Genomic DNA, 27,627 nt, shown 5'->3' with positions numbered 1-27,627 from the left:
TTTAAAATGGACTCGACACGTCTTTAACCCTTTTGTTTTGAGTTATTTAAATGAAAAAAAATACAAATTCCAAGAATGTGCAAGAAAACTTTTACTACTGTTTTCATCTTCATATTTAGCTGAATGTAGAATAATTTATGTAAATGATTTAATGATAAAAAAAAATCAACTTTATATAACACAACGCGGAGAATTGAGATTAAAGCTAAGTAAATTGGAACCTAATATAAAATCTCTGTGCAGCAAGCACAAGAATCGCACTAAATTAATATAGAAAAGTCAATATTAAAATAATTTTGAATTTCAGTTTTTCATTATATGTTTTGAAATTTTACTTACGATGGTTTGATAACAATTTTATAGTGATTTCTTTCTAAAACTTATCATTTACATTTATTAAGGGAACAAAACAATTTTTAAGGGTTAAAAATTATGTATGGGGGGCATAAAAGTTTTAGAAATGTTAAATTGGGACATAGCCTAAAAATGGTTGGGAAATACTGATGGTTAACATCCAATAAATTACTTTTTATTTTCAATACTTAACATGAGTGCATTTATTTTTAACTTTTTTACGCGTGTGTATTTTACACTAGCTGACCTGGCAAACGTTGTTTTTCCATATAAATTATATACGTAAACCTTCCTTGAGCTTCAACGAATCTATTACAAAAGATTTCATTGAGATCGATAGTTTAGGAGTTATTAGGGAACATACAAACATACATTCTTTTATATATATAGATAAGGTTTTTGCGTAAAAGCTACATGTTGATAATTATTTATTTAACCCAACGTTTCGTGACCTTTGCAGGCTCAAGTTTTTAGGGGGACTGTGGAGATAGTAGTAGCACATGAGTAAATAAAACAGTACAGAGACTATTGTTACCTATTTTGGTAGAGTTTTCACACAAAGTTAAGATTAAGTAAACAAAACAGTTTGATTAACTTTTTATTGGATTTGATCATCGATATTTAAAATCCCTAGACACAAGATTTTATACAAAAGTTATAGTTAAAGGTATTCGTATTAATATTGTAAACATCTATAATAAGTTGAATTACCTTACCAGATCTGTTACCACACTAATAAAAGGCATTTATTTTCTCTAAATTGATTCCTTTGCAATTCTTTTTGATATCATTTCTAATACTACCACCGCATCGGAAACAAATGTCGCTCTGAGAGAGAAGAAGCGGCGCAAGAAACACTCCTAGCATTCTTTAATAATTATGTTTAATAAGGTTACTCAGCTGTGGAACATATAAAGGAAACGCTTAAACGTCTGGTTGTATTTCGTGATAATTAACCCACATAAGAAGAATATTTAAATGGAGACTGCCCCCCCCCCCTTGCCCACCACACCCAGGACCCAGCAGTAAACAGGGCATTTACCCAACGCCCTTCATTTACCGCCGACATAATTACGCAGCTGAGAAATGTTTAGCATTCAATGAAAACTCTCAAACACTGATTAAAAATTCCTGTGATTAACAAAATTCGCTAGCTGTTTTGTGAGTTTTACACGTGTATCTCTAAGTTTTAGATTATTCATATTATTATGAGGAAACTCCAGAAAATTTTGAAAACTTAAAAAAGATTGCTGAAATCCGCATTTTTGTTGCCTTCCCCGTACTGATAGTTTTCATTTTATGTAATCATAGCATTGTCAATATTGTTATAAGATTTGTTTTGTTTTAATAAAGGATAGAACAACCACAACAAATTATAGGTCCCATTTACATCCTGTATAAATACTTCTAATATAAAAAATCTTTAATAAGATGACAATACAGAACAATATATAAATTATCGTAAAAATTTGTCTTATTAGTTGATACATAATATGCAATATGATCATAACTGTTAGTCTCTGCTACGATTAACCTCAGGGAGTAACGTTACATAAAAAGGCTGCGTTAATGATACTAATGCAGGGGGTCATATACAATAAATATATGAATGAAACCCATATTACTTCCTAGCATGTAGAAATATATTGAAAAAAATGCTTGCGTACAAAGTAACCATGTCAGAAGTGAAACCTGCATAGTGTATGAACCTCTTAACTGCATATGAAGTCCTGGTACATGTTGCTAGGATGGCACATGATTTCAACCCCTATAAAAGACATTACTATCACCGCTACCATATTCATGTTCTCCTGGTGTCTATGTCGCTACGTAGCGTCATACTCACGTCATACATATGATAATCTCTTCTTCAACTATGATCGCCTGGTACCAATACACTGTATAATGCTTCCTATCTCATTTTCTCCCACGTTAAATCCTATGAATTCATGTATCTGTCTCTTTTTATTGTCGCGCTTTTTCGTTTCATCGACTTTCAAATCACAACGATGCTAATGAAGTTTTTACTTCAAAAATGTTTCTGTAATAAATACAACAGCCTAGCTTCTGAATGGAAATATCTTCAGAGAGCACATTTGATCTATTTTTAGGAAGAAATCATGTAATGTATATACTTAAAGCAGTAAGTTTTATCATTTAAGTCCTAGTTCAGTTGTCAAACTTAAACAGTGGCAAAAAGAGAAAATATTTGATTTTAGAACGAAACGAACGATTTGGGTTTACAATGTTTATTCTCTATGGTATAATACCTATATAAACAGTAAATTGTTAATAAACGTGATAAAACCAAACATATATTTAGATAAGAATATCATCCATTGATATTGATTGCAAACAATATTCGATATCCTACTATAAATCATTTACGAATAAATCTATTAATCAAACAACACAGGGGACATCACAGACAACATAATTATATAAATATATGTGATACGAAAACAAATCAGTCATAATTACTGATAATTACTTATAGAAATTGTACATATTAATTGCACATTGAAAAATTAGCTGTCTTGTCTCAAGTGGCATAATAACCTCAATTTAATGACTTCTTCTATGAGCTCGTATGACACTAACTGGCAAAAAGTCTAACAATATAACAAATTAATGGAATTCAGATGAACTTGTTAGTGTTTTGTTAAGGAAGGAGGTGTTCCGAGGAGCTGACGGGCCTGATACCAGCCTTTCAAATCCCCCTTCGCAATACACGCCACAAAATAAATTATCATCCCCACCAGCCCGACGACCCAGCGGTTACTGAACCTGTCTACTGAGCTAGAGGTCCCGGGTTCGAACCGGGTTGAATATGGATGTTTGTTTCCGAGTCATGGATGTTTATATGTATTTATGTATGTTCAAGTAAGTATATTGTGTTAATATATCATTATCTTGCAACCCATGGCACAGGCTTATGCATAGTTTTTTTTACGAAAATAAGGGACAAGACGAGCAGGATGTTTACCTAATGGTAATTGATACGCCCTGCCCATTACAACGCAGTGCCGCTCAGGATTATTGAATAACTCAAAAATTCTGAGCGGCACTACAACTGCGCTCGTCACCTTGATACATATGTTGTCAAGTCTCATTTGCCCACTAAATTTACTAGCTACGGCGCCCTTCGGACCGAAACACAGTAATGCTTGCACATTACTGCTTCACGGCAGAAAAAGGTGCCGTTGTGGTACCCATAATTATGGCACGTATATGTACGTAGTAAGATTAAAAGAGCCTCCCACTGGTACATGTGTCAATATTTAAAAAAAAAAAGCGCGGTTGTCAAAGAACTTCCCAACACACACTACACACACTTCTTTCCGCGGTGTTCCCAAGACGATAAGATATCGGTACATTTAAACAAATAGCTCGACTACTCTAACGTATCACTTTTCATCAAGTGACATATACGCTTTTGCCCTCCTCTTCATTAAAAAAAAACATTCATTGCGAAGAAAACATTCAAGTAAGCCTACTTAAACAAACCTCACAAAGTTAAATAAAAAGAACGATGGGAGAACTATTTAACTGCTCTTGTTAAGCCAAAAAGTTACCAACACTAACAGAAGTCACAACTTAAACGAACTTTAATTTCATAATTAATTGAACGCTAATGTTTGTTTAGGTCGTAATGGTAATATTATCCAATCAAACAGGCAAAATACTACATATTAGAACACAAATAAAATTTGAAAAACAAAATTTTATGAACGATGCGGGATCTAACCAACTGAGCTAACCGTGTGAGTACCGCCTCGCTATAAAATTCTGTTTGCTTTGTTCAACTCTCAGGTTGTGGCTTCATCTACAGGATCTACTTTACAGATGATAACCTGCTCAACCCCAATATTTGCATATTAGGAAATTGACTTGAGATGTAGCTCTTGTAAATCTAAACAATATGTTATGTTTTTAAAGTGATAACCCTCACTTCTAGGATTAATACACAAATAAAATTTGAAAAACAACATTTTATGAACGATGCGGGATTCGAACCCACTACCTCCGGCGTTCCGTGCCGGTGCTCTAACCAACTGAGCTAACCGTTCGATTACCGCCTCGCTATAAAATTCTTTCTTTATTTGTGTATTAATCCTAGAAGTGAGGGTTATCACTTTAAAAACATACCATATTGTTTACATATTATAAAACAAACTCTCCGCCGCGTCTGTCTGTGCGCGATAAACTCAAAAACTACCGCATCGATTGTCGTGTTGTTTTCACCAATGGATAGCGTGATTCTCGAGGAAGGTTTAAGTATATAATTGGATGAGTTTTTGTATACATTAACGATATTTGTTAGAGATTTCGGAAAAAAATAAGCCTTCTGGGAGGTATCAACGAAAACGCTGTCTAAAACCTTTGAGACATAAAAAAATTATGTATGGTGGAATTCACGGACAAGTAAAAAAAGAGAGACTCGGTGTCACCTTACATAACAGTGAGGCACCAAAACAAGCCCGTAAACGTGTAAAAACATAGCCCCACGCACACACTTACACTAATACAAGCCGATCGGCCGCCATTATGAGATTTGCCATCGTCTGTGACAGATCAGTTGGCGTCGCAATAAAATATTTTAAATATGCCGTCGTGCGTTGTGAATAAGTTTAAAAACAATACTATAAAAGTATTTGTTTTTTATATATTATTATTTAAGGGAGAAAAAATTGTGTAACTGGTATCTCCCGTAACCACACACACACTAGCATAACGGTGCTTCACTTGCTAATATCACGGCGCGGAGTCCTTCTTTTTTTACTCGTCCGTGGGTGGAATTGTGTATTTTATATAGGTCTACAGAAAAGTTCAATGAAATGTAATGTAATGTAATGTAAAAGCTGTTTTCACAATGTAATATATTAATCATTATCATTTTATTGCTACATATTATAAAATCATTCAGAAATACGTTTTTGTTACATTTTTAACTCATTAACTTTGATTGCATATTTCTGATGGCTTTACGGCCATTTTCAATAATCTATCTATCCTTATTTTAACTTACTAGAGGTAAGACAAATCTATCCTTTTACGCTTACTAACATTTCAATAACCTATCGACATAAAGCATTGGACTATAACTATATTGGACATAACTATGGATAGATAAGATCTTGTCATTAAACGGTGATAGCAATGTATCCGTAACTAGAGATACGTTATTAAAAACAGCCGTTAGACTGCATCATTCCCAGATGCCTAAATCATTTTTTTCTATTGACAGAACAGCGTCTTTCAGGTCAGCTAGTTATATTTAAAAAAAAGTGATTTTGAAAGAAGTCAATAAATATTGTAGTAAGTTAAAATATCAAAAAACTTACAAAGTAATTTAGCTGTCAAACCATACTTAGAACTGTTATATATTTTGTAAGAACATTATTTTTGTCATTGATTTAACCAGAGTATTGCTTGATAAGGTGCTGTAGAGTGATTTTTATTTACGCAAAAATATAATATAATAAAATTATATAAATTGGCAAAAATCTTATTTTGCATATTGTATAATGGAATAATCTTGTCAAATTAGTGTAATGTCATCGGTCCTCGATAAATCTACAAAGTTTGAACGAAATCTAGCCGTTTAAAGTGGGTCAAAATCGCGCTCAAAGAGGTCGGTTACAAACATACAAACATACAGGTGAAGCTTATAAAAAGCGTGTAAAAACACAGTGTTTTATTTAAATTTGTAACAATTGCGTTTATCAAAGTAAATACTGTATTTACCAAATTTCTCAATAAATTACCAGCTACCGATACCAACGTAATCAAATCAAATCAAAATCAGTTTGTTCACGTAGGTCAAGGAAATGACACATACATGTCAAAAAAAAAATCTTATTGAATCTACCGCTACTTCGTAAAGGGTTGAGATAATGTGAAGAAGTAGCAAGAGACTCCTTGCCACTCTTTTATATCAAGATTTACATTTACATCGATTTACAAATCATTTCAATTACAATATAATATGTAAAATGATGCAACAAACTAAAATACATAAAATACTATCCGAACCCCAATACATACAAAGGCAAATTCACAATGTAGAACAGCTACATAACACCTCGTTTGTACGTTCTCTTACGAGATGAATAATCGTTATTGAAAGGAGATAAGCCATCAGTTACAGTTAGCTTGGTTATTGGAAATGAGATAGCAATTGTGTGGCCCACTTGCATTGTGTCTTATACATACTTTATATTGGCATTGCCCACTTGCATTGTGTCTTATACATACTTTATATTGGCATTACATGTACCGTTACAGAACCCGAACGTGCGAGTGTAGAGCTGATCAATCCTTTGTAAGCCAACAAAGTAATTTCACGCCGGAATACATTCACTTAACAATAAGTATTTTTTTTTTATGGAATAGGAGGACAAACGAGCGTACGGGTCACCTGTTGTTAAGTGATCACCGCCGCCTACAATCTCCCGCAACACTAGCGGAATCACAGGAGCGTTGCCGGCCTTTAAGGAAGGTGTACGCGCTTTTTTTGAAGGTACCCATGTCGTATCGTCCCGGAAACACCGCACAAGGAAGCTCATTTCACAGCTTTGTAGTACGTGGAAGAAAGCTCCTTGAAAACCCCACTGTGGAGGACCGCCACACATCCAGATGGTGAGGATGATATCCTAACTTGTGGCGTGTCGTGCGAAGGTGGAATTCGGTGGAAGGAACCAGGTGAAACAGCTCTTCGGAACACTTCCCGTGATAAATGCGATAGAAGACACACAATGAAGCGACTTATTATTATTATTATTATTATTATTATTATTATTATTATTATTATTATTATTATTATTATTATTATTATTATTATTATTATTATTATTATTATTATTATTATTATTATTATTATTATTATTATTATTATTATTATTATTATTATTATTATTATTATTATTATTATTATTATTATTATTATTATTATTATTATTATTATTATTATTATTATTATTATTATTATTATTATTATTATTATTATTATTATTATTATTATTATTATTATTATTATTATTATTATTATTATTATTATTATTATTATTATTATTATTATTATTATTATTATTATTATTATTATTATTATTATTATTATTATTATTATTATTATTATTATTATTATTATTATTATTATTATTATTATTATTATTATTATTATTATTATTATTATTATTATTATTATTATTATTATTATTATTATTATTATTATTATTATTATTATTATTATTATTATTATTATTATTATTATTATTATTATTATTATTATTATTATTATTATTATTATTATTATTATTATTATTATTATTATTATTATTATTATTATTATTATTATTATTATTATTATTATTATTATTATTATTATTATTATTATTATTATTATTATTATTATTATTATTATTATTATTATTATTATTATTATTATTATTATTATTATTATTATTATTATTATTATTATTATTATTATTATTATTATTATTATTATTATTATTATTATTATTATTATTATTATTATTATTATTATTATTATTATTATTATTATTATTATTATTATTATTATTATTATTATTATTATTATTATTATTATTATTATTATTATTATTATTATTATTATTATTATTATTATTATTATTATTATTATTATTATTATTATTATTATTATTATTATTATTATTATTATTATTATTATTATTATTATTATTATTATTATTATTATTATTATTATTATTATTATTATTATTATTATTATTATTATTATTATTATTATTATTATTATTATTATTATTATTATTATTATTATTATTATTATTATTATTATTATTATTATTATTATTATTATTATTATTATTATTATTATTATTATTATTATTATTATTATTATTATTATTATTATTATTATTATTATTATTATTATTATTATTATTATTATTATTATTATTATTATTATTATTATTATTATTATTATTATTATTATTATTATTATTATTATTATTATTATTATTATTATTATTATTATTATTATTATTATTATTATTATTATTATTATTATTATTATTATTATTATTATTATTATTATTATTATTATTATTATTATTATTATTATTATTATTATTATTATTATTATTATTATTATTATTATTATATTATTCAGGTTTTATGAAAATAAGGGACGAGACGAGCAGGACGATCAGTTGATGGTAATTGAAACGCCCTGCCCATTACAATGCGATGCCACTCATAATTCTTCAAAAACCTAAAAATCTGTTTAGCCGTATAGAGTTTAGGTGACAGAAAAAGACACAAAAATATAAATTTTTAAAAACTGTGTAATCTTTCATATGGCTATAAAAAACTGTTATATTGATAATAAAAACAGGCACTTAAAATTTATTTATGTACGTATAAATAATTATTAATTATAATTCAGTATTCTGCCACTGTTCAATTTACTTTCCTCGACACAACATGCGGTCATTACGGAAAGTGACATGTTATGAAACTCTGCTCGTTAGAGGGAACAATTAATAGAATAATATACATTATAGCTAAGCTTAATCTTTACATGTAGACCTACACATAGTCACTTGGGTGTATTATAACAATAGATTTTAAATAAAATAGTAAAAGTTTTCGTTAAAAGAAGTCCTACCTGAAGACGAGATGTGGCCTTTCCACTCTTGAAACGTCGAGTTAGCTAAAATAAAAATAAAAATGTAACGTTTACGCAAAAATGTAATGTAAGAATACAGTTACAATTACACGCGTTTTAATCCTTTAAAAGTGTTTTATTTAAATGTGTAACACTCGCGTTAATCAAACAAAATAGTAAATCAAGACAAACACTTTAATTAATTTTCGAACATTCATTTTTAAAACTCAAAGTCATATGTTAAGACGTAGTTACTAAAGTACATAAAAATAAAACAGAAAATATTTGTTGTTCTTCATCAAACCGGATTGATATTGCATAAGTTCTGCTTGGATGCATTTCGACGACGAAAACTGGTGCCCCGAGTACAACGACCCAACTCGAACGTCCCTGATTTTGCAAATCATTGGCACTCATTGGCGCGCCATCAAAATAAACAGTCCTTAATTACTTCGGCCTGTCTACTTCGGGGTCTCCATCAAACAAAGGGTTTCGGGGCTCGTTCGTTGTTGACAACATTTTATTCTTACTAAACGTTGAAACGCATCTTTTTTAACGTTATATGAATTTTAACATTGGTGAATTGCTAAAAAATTAGCATTACATATTTATTTCAATCTTTAGAGAATAATTACTGTAATATAGGTAATACAGGATATATTATGATGCTATTGTTGACAAAATAATCAAATCAAATTTTGCTGTGTTAATCTAAATTTGAATAAAAAGTATTTTACTTAAATATCTAATTGCACTTGTCAAATTTTCAACACTGCATTGTTTTATACGTCAGTTTGAGATGTGTCACTTTTCGAGTATATTTCGTGTAGAAGGTATGTTTAATCGTAATATAAATAATAATAAACATAAGCATTATTTGATCATTTCTACTAATTCCAATAGCGGAAGTTTAATCCAGCCCATGGAAGTTTAAAAAGCCCACTTGTGTCTGTTATCACGGGTCTAAATTGCTAGGATATGATACTAAATATTTTGTTTTAGCTAAATAACTCTACTGCAGTCTTCAATAAACCACGACTTAATAAGCATACAAAACATTAAGATTAAATTTAATTCAAAATCTAGACCGTGTCTAATCAAATTCAATACAAGGTCGTAGACTGTTAAGGCTGCTTTTCCTTTGTGTACGGTTATAATTTACTAATTTGGCACCGCAGTTTCACCTGCGAATATGTCTTAATGTACCTATTCTGCCGATACTATTTCGATCAGATCACACTTCACCCGTTGGCATAGAATAACATGTCCCATACTTAGGGTAAATTATATGCTATATTTAGGATTTTTTTTTTGAAAATAAGGGACGAGACGAGTAAGACGTTCAGCTGATGGTAATTGATGCACGCTGCCCATTACAATGCAGTGCCGCTCAGGATTTATGTATAAATTTTGACATAAAACAGGTGCGTTATTTAATTTTTTTAATCTATACTAATATTATAAAGCTGCAGTGTTTGTTTGTTTGTTTGTTTGAACGCGCTAATCTCTGGTACTACTGGTCCGATTTGAATGATTCTTTCAGTGTTGGGTAGTCCATTTATCGAGGAAGGCTATAGGCTATGTTTTTTTTTTTTCAAAATTAGGGATCCGTAATAAAATTGTTATTTTGTAACACAAGGTGTAAAATCGAAAACCTATTTTTGCGTGCGCTGCAAAAACTATTGACAATAGAACAAAATGATGTACAGGCTATAATATAGGCAATATTTTATTACTTATAAAACTATCGCGTGACTTATACTTTATATGGCAAAACAACATTTTCCGGGTCAGCTAGTAAATAATAAAATCTAAGGGTGAAAACCACATTGCAACGGAGTCGTAACGAGGTTTATGTCATTTTGTGATACTTTATAACTCAGATCAGCATTATTAACGCCATATAATTATTTGATCCTTCCATCTATTGTAAAATGTATAAAATTGTTTTAGTTTGTTTGTTAGTAATTTATTAAAAACATGAAAAATTAAAACGATTCCCATTTATTCATGGACTTTAAATTTAAATATATTTTAAAAAATCCGCATCCGTATCCGCGGATGTCAAAATATCTGCAGCCGCAACAACCCTGTTACATACACTGGCAATTCCTAGGATTAATATTATAATAAACTGCAACTGCGGAAAAAGTTGGCGATTTGAGAGAAGAACGTCACAAAAACTCTCTAAATACTATCTATTTATGTAAAATTAATAACAACTCACTCGTGTGACAAGTAAGTAGCGTATCAACAACAAAAACAAAATATGTCTGTTCATAATAATACAGCTAAAACAATTTATTATCTTGATTAATTACCGGTCATCACATTAGGTGACAGTGACATATTGTGACGTTGAGCAACATACCTACTTGAACTTGACATTTGCAAGAACTACAATATAAAGCTACAAACACGATGTCTTATTTTCTGTTGTGACATTATTGTCGTAAAAATATGTTAATTTATATTCAAATTATTATTCTCTTAAAACTATCATTACGTGGAAGCGTACCAAGAATACTGGCAGCATTACCCCGTTGGATAGCAAGGCTGATCCGTTGACCGAAATAGCTGCCAGCGCTTGGGTTTCCAGTAGCCTTATTGAGGCGCGAAGATAGTATTTTGAACATTCTCCGCGCCTCTGGGCCCCACGGGCCAAGTGTCTCGACACCATACGGCACAAAGATGTATGACTCACTGAGACCAACATATTTGCGACGCTTGCTGTCTTCGGCAGTCGAAGCAGCAGCCCCAGCACCAACTGACGTAACATGGACATGAGAAGGAGCCAGAGTGTCGACGCAAGTAGCGTCCCACACCAGCGCCCTTCCTCGTGCCCAAGCCACCAGCGTCATTCCATCAGGACGCTTGCCATCGCGGCGGGTAATACCATTTGGCTCTAAAACAGCTGGTATATTAAGAGCGGCAAATGCAGTAATTAATTTTATGTAGTCGTAGTATTGTAAATATAGTTATAAGATTTGTTTTGATTAAATAAACATTTATTCTCTTATAATCCTTTATATTAGAATAACAGTTAGAGTTACCGTATTACTAAAGTAATCAATTAAAATAAATAACAATTAAAGGTACCTATACTCATAATTATTTGTTTAAAAATAATGCATTTTCAAGTGACTCAACGAGAAAATTATTTTCTGAATCTACGCTTAGATATTAAAAATGCCTAATCTGAATCATAAACTACATATTTATCATCCTCAGTCTTAAATAAAGCACTTTTTAAGGGATTAAAACGCGTGTAATTGTAACTGTGTTATTACATACGTTTTTGCGTATAAGTTACATTTTTATCATTATTTAGATTTTGTTAGTTTCTTGCTACTTCTTCTTATTAGCTCAACCCTTTACGAAGTAGCAGTAGATTCAATAAGAAACATTTTTTTTGACATTCTTATGTGTCATTTCGTAATTTTGATTTTTTTTTTTTTTTGTTTCCTTGGTAAAAACCAATTATTATTGATTCGATAACTAATAATTATTTACTTTATAATATAGCAACCTAGAAGGAAAAATTAATAATAATAATAATAATAATAATAATATATTTATTTGCAAAAAACATAGTATACAATGGTGTTTAAATTTAAATAAATAATAAGAGCTTACATGTTTTGCCAGCACTATTCCTAGCATGCAAATATTTAAACACAATGAATATAATCAGAATTTCATTTCCATAAAGTCCTTAATACTATAAAAATTATAATCATTTAGCCAACTATATAGCTTATTCTTGAATAATCTAGAATTTAAATTTTTTATGCTACTCGGTAACTTATTATAAATACGAACACAATTACATACAAAACTTTTATTATATTTGGTAATTTTTGGAACATCATGAAGAACGAGTCTTTGTGGATCACGTCGTTTCCGCGGATTTAGATCATTAGCTGATTTAAACAATTCTTTATTTTTTTTTACAAACATACATATCTCGAAGATGTAATGCGACGGCAAAGGTAACAATCCTAGTTTTTTAAATATGGGTTGACACGATTGCTCAGGATGCATCCCGTACATTGCCCTAATACACTTTTTTTGAGCAATAAATGCTCTCTTGATATCTGTGCTGTGTCCCCATAATATAAGCCCGTAGCGCAGTACCGATTCTACATGTGCGTGATAAGTCATTATAGCAGTTTTTAAGCTTGTTACTCTTTTGACTTGCTTAAGCGCATATACGAACTTATTTATTCTCTTACATATATTATCTACTTGTTCTTTCCAATTGAAGTTCTCATCTATTATTACTCCTAGAAACTTTGTATGTGCTTCTTCTTTAATTGTCGTTATTTTTAGTTGTATATTGTATTTAGGATTATAACATTTATTGAAATTGATATATACGGATTTATTAAGATGTATTTTCAAATTATTTATATCAAGCCATTGTATTAATTTATTTATAGTGTTATTAATTTCAATCTCATGATTATTGATACAGTTATTATTTTTTTCAGACGCTACAACGATTGTGATATCATCAGCAAATAACACACATTGATGTTTGGTTATGTTAATAATATCATTTATATATAATAAGAATAGGATAGGGCCCAGCACACTTCCTTGTGGAACGCCACATTTATTGTGCTTGTATTCGGACAAGAAAGGGACCATATCTCCATTGTCATCTATCTTATCAATAACGACACATTGTTGCCTCTTGCTAAGATATGATGCTATCCACTGAATTGTAGGACCCCTGATACCGATTAATTCAAGCTTATCTAGTAGCAGATTGTGGGAGACTAAGTCGAAGGCTTTCGAGATATCAAAAAATAGTGCAGTAGTTAGATTGCTATTGTTGATACTTGTAACTATAGACTTTACAAGAGTGAACACCGCTAATGAAGTGGACTTATTTTTTTGAAAGCCAAACTGTTCGTTGCTAATTATATGAAATTTTTCGCAATATTCGCTTAATCTTCTGTACATGCACTTTTCATATATCTTAGACAATATGGGTATCAAAGTTATTGGACGATAGTTATTAATATTACATTTTTCACCTTTTTTAAATAATGGCTTAACCAATGAATATTTCAGGGCGTCAGGAAAAGTGCCCGTCTCAAACGATGTATTTATTAAATGTGTTAAAATGGCAGTTAATTGATTAGCACACTCTTTAATAATTTTGGTGTTGATTTCATCATAACCTACAGAATTGGAGTTAGTTAAAGACATTATTTCTCGTCTAACCTCATTTTCTGTCATGGGTTTTAGGAACATTGAGTTTACATGGGCACTAATATTATATGATTTTTTAATACTTTTTTGTGTTGTTTTATGTGTTAAGTTAATGTAGTGATTGTTGAAGGCAGTAGCAATATCAACGGGTTTTGTTATTGTCGTGTTGTTAACTATAATTTTTTCTATGTTTCCTTTGCAGTTTGTGTCTCGTATTTCATTTTTAATTACTGCCCATGTGGCTCTACATTTATTATCATGTTTGTTTATATACTTAATGTTTTCATTTTTTTTTGAATTCACAATACATTTTTTTAGAATATTAGAATATGTCTTATATCTATTTTTATTACTAGTATTTTTATTTTTATAGTATTTACATCTTAGTTTACGTTTATTCAAACAACTTTTTTTTAAGCCTTGACTTATCCAGTTTTGTTTATATTTATTTTTGTTATTTATTTTTACTTTCACTTTTGGGAAGCAAAGATTGTAAAATAGACATAATAGTTCATGAAATTCACTGAATGCATTTGCGTCATTTTGCATATATATATGCGCCCAGGATAAATTGTTTAAGCATTCCCTGAACTTGCGAATATTGTCCAAATTATAATCTCTTTTATAAATAAAATATGTAGTACTTCTTTGCGGCTTTTCATTAACAGAAAAACTTAACATTTGGCCTGTGTCATGGTCAGAGAGATAAAGCGGCATGACTGTTGCGTTAGCATTTGGAATATTGCTAAGAATATGATCTATGCAAGATGACTTGCGAGTAGGTACGTCTATGTGAATTTTCATGTTAAAATTGTAGGTTATGTCTCGTAAATGATTAGTAATATTGCCTTTTTTTAACGTGTTTATATTAAGGTCCCCTGCTATAACTATACGCATTTTAAATTTATATTTATTATTTGAGTAGCTCAAAAGGTCGTTTAATTTACATAAGAATTGGGTGGGATCTGAGTTAGGTGTTCTGTATAGGCAAATAACTAGCAGTTTATAACATTCAATCTCTATGCCACAGGCTTCAAATGTGTTTTGGGTAGCATATTTTTTTATGTATGGTAAATCTTTGAAAGGAATGTCGTTTTTTACTAAGATACAAGTACCTCCTCTTTGCTGTTCTCTGCTGAAGTTGGCAGCAATTTGATAATTATATATTTTGATAAAATGCTCATATCCTTTTTTTATAAAAGTTTCTGACAGGCATATTACATCTGGATCTTTCTGTGACGCTTTTAACTGCTGGACTGTTATTTCTAATAGTTCCCGTTTTGATAAAATACTAGCAATATTTTGGTGCATAATATGAAATGTACGGGTGTTAGGCTCGAAAAAGATTTTTTTTATTTTTTTGTACAGGGAAGTAGTAAGGTATCGTACCTTTGCTTACATTTTCGATAGATGCCGTGGGCTTAACATTTTGTTTATTTTTATCACAGTTTTGTACATCGAAATAGAAAGGAATTGTGCCTTTTTTAGGCTCCTTTCTACACGTAGTCGTGTTGCCGCTAGTTGCATTACGCATAACAAATTCCCTAATATTCTTAGGGTACAAGTAGGTCTCATCATAGTCGTTACAGTCTATTACATAATTTATAGAGTTACAGATCTCTGAAAACTTAAAATAACGACTGTTAATAAAGTAGCTTTTTTTAAACTTTTTACATAAATTTTCTATACTGTAATTCAATTTTGAAGTGTTAAAGGAGTGACTTTTATAAGCATTTAATACAATTATTCTATTGTTATAAAAGGACTGTAGTATTAATTCTAATTGTGATAAGACTTGCTTTAAATTGTTATCATTTTCCCCTATACATATCACTAGTTTATCGTCCGGATTTAAGGCTGTTCTAATGCAGTTCTTCACTATGTCATAACATTTCGCGTTAGGCTTCGTTTCCGCAAAAACTCTGTATTTTTCATACTTAGTATTGCTTCTCGACTGCAATAAGGCTGAGGCCAAGCCGACACATTGTTGGGTTCCGAATATAAGTATTCTTCGTTTAGGTTCGTGCTCGAATTTTCTTGTTGTGATCGAAAGGGTGCATGTATCGGGTGGAGGAGACGTTGTCAATTTGAGGTCCCCACTTTTATTGTGCAAGTATTGTGTTAGTGTCTCTATTTGTTTTATTAGAGTTGAAATTTCAATTTTAGCGCTATCCAACTGCTGCTGTAGATCTGTAATTTGTTTTTTCAGGGACAGTGTTCTATCTTCGTAAATAGGGTTGCCGTTTGAATAATTTTTGGGCGAAAAAGGGGTTGATGTTGTGCATTGTGCATTTTTAATACTGCTACTAGACATATTTTCCACTGACGAAGAAGTTTGTTGTGATGATTTTAATTTATTGTTTTCATCAGTCAACCTCTGTACTAGACTTCGAAGATCGGTATTTTCCAATATTCTGTTATCAAGTTCATTTTGCCTGATCTCAAGCTTAACGGTTAATTGAGAAATGGTATCTTTCATCTCCGACCAAGATACTAAGTCTGAGATTGGAACTGACAATGTGCCATCCAAACTACTTGATAGTTTCGCTGATGTATTAAGTCATGAATTACCATTCGATGACCTTTTAGGAGTTTGATTATTAATATAAAAAAAAAAAAAAACGATTTAAATGTTATCATGCACTTTAAATACACCCATTTTTACTCATCACTATATCTTTGGAACCATAAGGCCCAGAGACTCTAAAATTCGGTATGCATGTTCTTTTCGTCAAGTAGACGTCAGCTACGAAGACGGATTTTACGAAATTCACCCGAGAGGTTAAACATCTTGGATATACTTTCCAAAGAGGATGTAAATACTACGTAATAAGAGGCGCGACTTCCTAAGTAAAAATTGAAATTTAGTTTAGTATGAAACGTGCAGTCATTTGACATAAGTTTGAAATAGCAGTAATTAAAGAATCGCGAATGGCCACGAAGTATAATCCGGCTAAGTTTGAAAGCGAACAGTTGCATATAACGCAGTGGATTTCGGCCATCTCCGTTTTTTTACAAGATTATAGCCGTCATCTGTCAATCTATCATTGACAGCACGTTTCATACAATCGAGTGAATAGCTTTTTTCTTAGAGAATTTCGCTAGACTGCTACTTTCAAATTAAAATAGTGGTGCTACTGGAACTGAATAACCGACAAACAGAAGTGGAAAAACAGGCTATTTGAATAACATTTAACAAAGGGATAATGGACTAGCTGACAGATATGGTATTGGTCCTTATTTGGTTTCGACTGCAGGTGACGATATTACTACTTGGGAACATTACAATAAAAGGCATTTATTTTCTCAAAATTGACTCCTTTAGAATTAATTTTGATTTCATTTCTAATACACTGGATACCACTACTGCTTCGGAAACAAATGGCGCTCTGAGAGTAAAAAAGCGGCTCAAGAAACTCTCCCAGCATTCTTTTTTTGCGCTCTTGTTAAGGCAATATACAATATTGTCATTGCTATTGCTATAAAATAATCATAATCTAGTCCCAGGCTGTCCGATCACTTAGATGTTCAACTGTGGAGTAGTAAGATTGACGACAAACGACAACAATATTATATATCTACAATATCGTTGAACCTTCCAAACGTATTAATTTATTAATTTATGCCGTAAAATTCTTTTAATTACACAAAACTGTTAGTATAATTAAAATTCTAGTTATATTTCGTCCTGCTGGGCGAAGGCCTCCACCTTTTTCTTCCTCAATATTTTGTCGTCTATTTATTGTATTAATACTTAGTTTTAATCCAATAATTTATTCTGAAATGTGAAATTTTGAATCCAAGAGACTGATTAAGAAATTTACCTTAGTTCGCGTCATGATGAAAGTCAACTACAAGCATCTCACACATATTTTGTATTCGTTGCAGGTGGCCTATTTGAAACTCAACTTTTTTTATGATAATAAGGGACGAGACGAGCAGGACGTTCAGCTGATAGTAACAAATACGTTACAAATCGAGTGTGTAAGACGTAGCTTGTCACGCACACTAAACTAATATACCACTCCTGTTTTTATCGGTTGTCTAACAGCAAGAGACTATCTAGACGTTTAAATTATCTAAGCCTGTGCAATACACTCTTAGAGGCTTAGAGGCATATCCAGTGGTATTATTTATAGGTATTTGCAAAATTGTTTTTTTAAACACGACACATTAATTGCTTCAAATAAATGAATATTGCGAACGAAAATATCTTATTATCAACTAGGCACTAGTACTTGCTAGTAAGTGTTACTAGTGGGAGGCTCCTTTGCACGGTATGCTGGCTAGATTATCTGTACCTCAACGACACCTATTTCTGCCTTGAAGCAGTAATGTGTAAGCATTATTGTGTTTCGGTCTGCGGCGCTGTTGTTAGTGAAATTACTGGGCAAATGGGACTTAATATCTTATGTCTCAAGGTGATGAGCGCAATTGTATTGCCGCTTAGAATTTTTGTGTTTTTCAAGAATCCTAAGCGGCACTGCGTTGTAATGGGCAGGGCGTATCAATTACAGCTAAACGTCCCCTCGATAAGAATCCCTATTTAAAATTAGCCTATTACTTACAGGAAGCGGGAAGGGTCCGGGACGGTTCTGCATTAAAGGTGCGAAGGGTCCTCTCTGCTCTGGAGCGGAGGCTGGCATCGGCATACGTTCTGGCTGAGGTCTGATCGGGAGACGAACTGGTCCAGACAGTGGGAATGCGAATACTTGTGATTGTGGGTCGGGGAACACTGGCATTGGTCTGAAACAAAAAAGAAGTTATACTTATTAGTTATTATTTATTCCTCGTGCTATTCTACGTTTGTAGAAAGAGCAATATTTTAAACATCTTGCAATGATGGCTTTGACAATTAATTATTAAAAAAACGAATACGGCTGTACGGGCTTGAACCCTTTGCCTATCCTAATAATGGACGAAGAAACCAAAAAATAATAATGAATGTCACAAACGTCAGAAAATTTTAGGAACCAACTTCACCCTGTAGCTTTTGTGTTACAGTGATGCGCGCGCATCTTAAAATTTCACTCTCATCATTTTATCATAACGCACCTAAAGAAGTAAAACTTCAAAAACAAAATAGATTTATAATTATTTGAAACAATTGAGTCTACACGGGACGCTAGGCAGATGTGAAACATTGGAACTATTTTGTGCATAGATTAATTGAAAGCATTATGTTATCGATTATAAGATATTGTATATCTTAATAAAACACCAATTAATATATGTGTAACGACAGATCATCATAAATCACCAATAGAACATTAGTAGGTAGTTGTTACAGCTATCGAACTGAATGTTTACTTTATTGCTTACTGAATGACCCAATTAACGAAATGTACCCGAAGGATTAATCTCCAATGATATTAAATAGTGTAGGTAGTAAGAAGAAAGCATAAACAACTTGATTAATAAACAACATGTTTACAAAATAGCTAGGTATGTCAAGGTAGAGATTACTTTAGGTACATATAAAACATATCAACAGATGGCGCTGATCCATATATAACTGAACCTTAAAAAATCATAACATAAGTAGGGATTAGGGATGGATGCTTACGTATTTCATTAGTTACCTACACATATATATTAAAAAAGAATCAATTATTATACAGTAACATTGCCAAGGATTAAGGAACTAATAAGCCCCAAATCATATGTCAGTGGTATAGAGACCTTAGCTGAGCTTAGGATCATTTTACAAAAAGTAATACAAGGATTAGGTAACTGCTCAACTGCCTAAAACTGGGCACCCATTTTGATTTCGACTCTCTAGTGCAGCCTAGCGAAACTCTAAGAAAAAAGCGAATCAATCGATTGTAATATGAAACGTGCAGTCATTGATAGATTGACAGATGACGGCTATAATCTTGTAAAAAACGGAGATAGCCGAAACCCACTACGTTTTAAGCAACTGTTTACTTTCAAAATTAGCCGGATTATACTTCGTGGCCAATCGCGGTACTGTAATTACTTCTATTTCAAAGTTATGTCAAATCACTGCACGTTTCATACTAAACTAAATTTCAATTTTTACTTAGGCAGTTCCGCCTCTTATTACGTAGTATTTACATCATCTTTACTCTCAATCATACATATATATCAAGGGCGGTGATCATGGTTACTGTCCTCTGTATGAAACTACATTAAAAGAAAATAAACTGCAAATATAAAACAGGGTTAAAACGAAAGCAAATGTGGCATAAATGGCATAATACTCTAAGTAACGACATTGTCTAGACTGTCTTCGAAGTACTTTATAAGAAATTTGTTAGAAACAAAACTGTTGTAAGTATGCCCTCTGGGTATTTGTCTTATATACTTGTGACTCGAGAGCTTTTTCTTCAATTTGTGAGCAAATTTAGCTCGCGGCGCCTACAATATGTGAGAACGTCTTAAAATTTTATTATACTTGTTTTATTTTGTAATAAAGTGAAACATACACAATTTCCTTCAAGCTATTTTATTCATTCGTGAGATGAAAATTTTGCGAGATACTTATTATGGAATATTAAATATTAATTGTTTTCATCATAACTCTGCGACAAAATAAAATATTTCACAATTACTTTGGATATACTAATGCATATACAATACTTACTCATCGCATTAACCATGCATTTCAGCCGGAATACGTCCACTACTGGACAAAGGTCTCCCCCAAAGATCGCCATGACGATCGGTCCTGTTCTGCCATCATCCAACCTACTCCAGCGATCTTGACCAGATCGTCGGCCATCTTGTGGGGGGCCTACACTACGTCTTCCGGTACGTCGCCATTTGAGGACTTTACTGCCCCAACGGCCATTTATCCGTCCAGCTATGTACCCGCCCACTGCCGCTTCAGTTTCGCAACCACTGGGCTATGTCAGTGACTTTGATTCTCCTACGGATCTCCTCATAACAATCGCATTAACAATTAAGGTAATACCTATATAATAGATTGTAGCAAAAGGAAGTATGCAAAGGCGTCATGCGTAAACTACGTGGGTGCTGTAGAAAATTTTTTATTTCTACTAAACTGCAAATAAAATAAATATTTAATTGTACCGGCTAGCGGATATCCTGCCCTGTACTTCCCCGGGGCATAAAATAATAGGGCAGTTCCAGGTACAGTGGTCTCATGAAAGGTGACTAAGAGCATTCACCAGTAGGAGGCTTCTTTGCATAGGATGCCGGCTAGATTATGGGTACCACAACGGAGCCTATTTCTGCCGTGAAGCAGTAATGTTTAAACATAATTGTTTCTGTCTGAAGGGCGCCGTAGCTAGTGAAATTACTATGCAAATGAGACTGATCTTAGTCGTAGTGCCGCGCAGAATTTTTGGGTTTTTCAAGATTATTTATTTATGGCAAGACTTGGTATTTATTAATAAACAACATGGAAGTTCTTATGTTAATTGGTTTATACCGTAATATAGTTTATAACTATATTTATTAATGATTTACGTTAGATTATTTAACTGCTCCTTTTACAACTGTTGCATATGTTATCAATACTGACATGATCATAATAATTATAATGACCGATTTGATACTGGCTGATGCCCGCGACTTCATCCGCATAGAAAAAGGGTCTTTTAAAATAACAAGCAAGTTTGGAATTGAAGATTACTTCATGTCCTATTCCAGTTCCTGTTCCCGTTTTCGCTACCGTTTCCAACATATTTTATGTATCTTATCTCGAGGAAGATTGTTATGGCAAACTAAACCTACTATTGGGTATACTTATAGGTCATCGACGTAAATTTCAGTGTTTCACAAATCCCGCGGGAACCATGGCTTTTTCCGGGATAAAATGTAGCACGTGTCCTTTCCCAAGCTCTAGTCTGTCGCTGTACCGAATTTCATCAAAATCGGTTCAGTAGCTCCGGCTTAAAAGCGTAACAAACAAACTTACATTCACATTTATGATATTAGTAGGGATTAAAAGTGCAAAACTTTTCCTTTAATTTAGTTAACAGCACGTATTTTGAAAAACGCAAAAAGCTAAAGTTAAAATATAATAACAATTACACGCGTTTTAATCCTTTAAAAAATATTTAGAAGACCCCCAGTATTCTGTCCACAGGGATCGCATTGAACCAATTAATCACTCATTTACCAAGCACATATGTTTTATCAATAGAAATATAAGCAACAGAAGCAACTATGAAAAAAGATTAAAGATTCTTAAAATGAATAAGCTGTCTGATAGACGTCGTATGCTTGACCACTCGTTTTTATATAAATACACCCAATAGCAAAATAACATTAAACATACCGAGATAAGGAGCAAGAAGCAAACACAATCTTTTCTATCTACCCACCGTAAGAACTAATGTTGGCGGCAACACGTCACTATATCGTGTCTGTCATTCATTAAATAATATTTTGGAGACATCCAGGGCTGATCCATTTTGTAATAGCCTCAAAGCATTTAAACGTAAGGTATTGCAACTATAGTAAATATAATGATGTAATATAATAGTGTCTCAGCCATGCCCGCGTCGAACGTATATCTAACGCTATAGATAAATACGTTCGAGTGATTTTTGCCTAAAGTGTTGGGAAAACCTCGCCTTAACTCGCTTACATCATATTTTTTAATTACCATATTTTTTTATATACAGTATAAGTCTTTGTGTTCAATATATAAGTGCCTAATAGAAATGATTCTCATTCATGTTGTGTGCACCTGTAATTGACTCATACACCTGAACTATTTTTATGCAATATTTAAGTTAATGCAATGTTTTAGTGCAATATTTAAATATTTAGTTATAGTAAATTAATAAATAAAAACTTAAATCCTCTCATCTAGCTCGAACCTTTTGAACTTCAAATTATTGTCAGTTCAGTCACCGAGTCTTTGAAATGTCTCTCGAGAAAATGGCTAACTTTCGAATTACTGTCTCCAGTAATCGTAAATCTATAGATTCCTTTCAGACCTGTTACAAACAGATGCAATGGTGGTCAAATATGACCGTTAAAAAAAATTTACATTTTACTTTTAGTAATATGTATATCCTAACTGTAGGTGCATATTTTCATATTTAAAACTTAAACTCCAAACAACAACAGTGAATAACTGAAATTTTGCATTCATATCGAAAAAAAAGAAGCCCACTGAGTTTCTTGCACACGTTCTTCTCAGGTCTGAGGCATACTTTTTGGAATGGGTAGTAGTTTTTATCTTTCAAACAAGTGATATCATATCCTATTTTATTTCTGTATGTTCATAAGCACATTGAGGAATTTTCTAGAAACTGTGACATTCATAATGTTAATACCAGGAACAAACATAAACTTGTTATGCGCTCGGTTGGGTCGAGTTAGTAAGTCTTTTGTTGGGCGATGTATATGCTTCTACAATATGATCCCAGAAAATGTACAAAACAAATGTGTTACGAAATTTAAAAGAATTGTTAAAAAAAGTTTGTGTGGGAAAGGTTACTATAGCATAAACGATTTTCTTAATGACACCACGGACTGGGAATAAAGCGAACACCCTCAGGCTCTCTAATTATAAATGTTAATTGTACGATATCACATTTCCATATTTTATATTAAAAAAAGACCCGCTGAGTTTCTTGCGCCCATTCTTCTCAGGTCTGAGGTAGTCTCTTTTGGATGGGTGGTAGTTTTTGACGTTCAATTTGTGATTTTGGATAAAAATATTGAGTCTGTACCTGTCGTCGCCTCCATGACAGATGATAGCAATACGTTCAGCCTGAGCTGCCCGTGGCGCAAAAGCTCCGAGAATGTTGAACGGGAATCGTCGCTCCATCGGATCCTCGCGGCGTCTCTCCACAACGCAGTTCATACGATCCCTGCAATTTTATGTTTTCATTAATTCCATGTTTCATTCTAGTGAAATGGAATCATAACACTTGTGTAAATAAAAGTAAGAATAACACAATTATTGAAAATGAAACGTAAACTTTTCTGTGTAATGAAATCTAAATTGCAGTTTTCAAAATAAATTTCAAATACAAACGTCTGGAAAGAAGTTTAGAGCGAATAAGCTAAAAATATCGAAGTACTGTTATTTAGTGAGATGTACGATGTAAGTATTTTAGTAAGTACCAGATTATAAAGTAGGTAGCTGAACGTCCTGTTACAGTAATAAAGAATAATAAAAAAAATATTCTTTATTTATTAATGTGAAAGTTTTTATATAATACTAGCTGACCCGGCAAACGTTGTTTTGCCATATAAAGTATAATTCACGCGATAGTTTTATAAGTAATAAAATATTGCCTATATTATAGTCATCATTTTAGCGCACGCAAAAATAGGTTTTCGATTTTACACCTTGTGTTACAAAATAGCAATTTTATTACGGATCCCTAATTTTGAAAAAAAAAACATAGCCTATAGCCTTCCTCGATAAATGGACTACCCAACACTGAAAGAATCATTCAAATCAGACCAGTAGTACCAGAGATTAGCGCGTTCAAACAAACAAACAAACACTGCAGCTTTATAATATTAGTATAGACTAGTGGAACCGACAGACGTTGTCCTGTACACACGTCTTAAATTTGAAAAATCGGTCCAGACGTCAGGAGTTCATTAACATATACATGAGCAGGCTAATTTTCATAAAATAATTCAAATTATTTTCATAAAAAATAATAATAATAAAAGCTTTTGCTGCTTGCCAAAAAAAGGGGCAAGGAGAGTGTTTGTTTAACTTGAATTGTTTGTAAGAATATTGGAAAAGCGATAAGACACAGATAGATAATCATGATGAATAAAAATTTCTTTTAAATTTATGCAAACATTTTTTTTTGTGAGAAATCTGTACCCTTTATAAGGGCCCCAAGCAAATTTTTATACAGCGCCCCACCAAGGCACGCTACACCACTGGTTATTCTTTATGAAAATAAGGGACGAGGCGAGCAGGACGTTCAGCTGATGGTAATTGATACGCCCTACCCATTACAGTGCCGCTAAGGATTCTTGAAAAACCCAAAAAATTCTGAGCAAGACCACAATTGCGCTCGTCACCTTGAGACATAAGTTGTCAAGTCTCATTTGCCCAGTAATTTCACTAGCTAGGGCGCCCTCCAGACCGAAACACAGTAATGTTTACACATTACTGCTTCACGGCAGAAACAGGCGCTGTGTGGTACCCATAATCTAGCCGGCTTCCAGTGCAAAGGAGCCTCCCACTGGTAAACTAATTAACTTGGTTATTATCATATTATTCCAAAACTTATGTATCCTATAAGGCTTATGGTTACTAAATTAAGAACAACCGAACAATTTTAATTTATTTTTAAAATTCCTATACACGCAAATTCAGTGCTTCTTCCAAAAATGGACGAAATTGGTTCAGATGTAAAAGCTTATATAATACACTCATTGAATTTGATAATTCCAGAAAACGTAATTCCAGAAAACCGTTCCAAACCACAATCATGTCGAAATTGAGTTAAGAACACAAAACTGGTCACGTGATTCATATTAACGGACTGACAAAAAATGGCAGCCCTACTGTCACTCTTTAAATGACATCATGACTTAGTAGACCAACCCACATATATGGAATACACTAATATTTTATTAAACTTTAAACACGAATTCCCTAAAATGTGATGCTTGTGGCTTGGAACGTTTTTCAGGGACTACGTCCAAATCAGAAAAGTGTTTTATCATAACCAACCTATTAAGGTGAGGAAAAGTAAGCTATACAATCTTATAAAATCTTGGTTCATAATTTATCTTTTGATTCACAGGTATTAGTAATTCAATCCTTGTTGAAGAATCTATAACATTTTATTCGGCCCAGTCCTGGAATGAAATATAGGTCAAACACGAAATTTCGTTTTACTATCGCAAACAAGACCCACATTCTGTAGGCTACTATGATTGCTTATAAGATTTTTTAAATAATGAAATATGATTTTATGTTAAGACGTCGAAAAAAATTGAGGTTAGAACTTAGATCTTTTTGCTCTTAATAGTGATTTTCATTATTATAACACTAGAAATAAGGGATTGCTTGTAACTAAATCTAGTAGGCTTCATAAGATACATAATAGCTTTAAGGGTAAATGTATACACTTTTATAATAAAGTCCCAGCCACTGTTCAGGCATTACCTATAAATAAATTTAAATGTTTTACAAAAAAATGGCTCTGTCGTAAATCCTATTACTCCACAGCTGAATATCTAAGTGATCGGACAGCCTGGGACTAGATTATGATTTTTTTATAGCGATAGAAATGACTGTACAATATTGTATATTTTTATTGAAAAGAGTGCAAAAAAGGAATGTTGAGAGAGTTTCTTGCGCCGCTTCTTCTCTCTCAGAGCGCCATTTGTTTCCGAAGTGGTAGTAGTATCTAGTATATTAGAAATGACATAAAAAATAATTCTAAAGGAATCAATTTTGAGGAAATAAATGCCTTTTTATGCCCATTTTTTTTAGAACTAACCTTTATTTTGAGGATTTCACGTACACTAACACAAAGTGTCATACAAATCGCGAGTGTAAGACGTAGCTTGTCACGCACACTAAACTAATATTCCTGGCCTGTTTTTATGGGTTTTTTAACAGCCTAGAGACTATCTAGATGTACAAATAATCTAAGGTCATTTATTCTAAACAAGTGTAACTTTACAAGTATATAAATATAGGTACTTGATCTTACAATACTATTATGAATGTGTAATCTGTTTGTAAACATGTTTTATATTTAAAAAATAATCCTATTATATATCGTACCGCTGGAGGTTTTCCAAAATAAAATAAAATATCATAGAACTCTTGTATTTTCCTCTCATTGATAAACAAGATATTTTTATATTTATATCACAAATCTACAAAATAGAATATCACCTTCAATATAATTCAAGCCTTGCGAGGCTGTAGAAAGGCCATTGTAAGGCCTCGCTTCACAAGTTTTTATTAGTAAGCAATATCAGACATCTATCAACATGGATAGAACTTTATTCAATAAAATCTTTTAGTTTTTCACGCTTCACGTAAAAAGAACCGCTGCTGTGAAACCTAAATTAGCCATCATAATATTAATTACACGCTTTTTTATTAGGTTCAGCTGTATGTGTGTTTGTTTATAACTACTTGAATGACATGATAATAAAATGTCAGTCGAGGAAAATTCCAAGGAAATGAAAGCCATAATATTTCGGTCACATTATGAGAAAAAAAAATAGTTATTTGTTCAACAAGTGAGCAAAGTTACTTTTTTGCTGCGAGTGCTGACTTTAAATCACGAATTGTCGAAGTAGTCTAGAATTAAATTGGAGGGTAGCAAGTGATTCTAATTCGTGTAAATCATACAACTTTTCACCTCGTCTAGCGAGAAAAGTGTTATAGGTTATAGTAAGAGAAATACATTTTTGTGACAATGAGATAA

At 32.0% G+C, this 27,627-nt stretch overlaps 1 protein-coding gene across 2 annotated transcripts in view; it reads right to left on the bottom strand.

Annotated features, from left to right (window-relative positions):
- LOC126965005 (uncharacterized) overlaps positions 1 to 27,627 on the bottom strand; it is a 126,955-nt gene that overhangs the window by 34,587 nt on the left and 64,741 nt on the right. For both annotated transcript variants that reach the window (XM_050808403.1, XM_050808402.1), the window contains exons 5-6: positions 23,926 to 24,066; positions 18,817 to 18,994 (exon numbers count right to left, since the gene is read on the bottom strand). In XM_050808403.1, the coding sequence (XP_050664360.1) occupies positions 18,817 to 18,994; positions 23,926 to 24,066 (319 nt within the window). The remainder of the gene's footprint in view (positions 1 to 18,816; positions 18,995 to 23,925; positions 24,067 to 27,627) is intronic.

Source organism: Leptidea sinapis, chromosome 6 (assembly GCF_905404315.1).
Source record: "Leptidea sinapis chromosome 6, ilLepSina1.1, whole genome shotgun sequence".
Lineage (NCBI taxonomy): Eukaryota > Metazoa > Arthropoda > Insecta > Lepidoptera > Pieridae > Leptidea > Leptidea sinapis.
The sequence above is the reverse complement of the archived record's forward strand: the minus strand, read 5'-3'. Positions and strand labels throughout refer to the sequence as shown.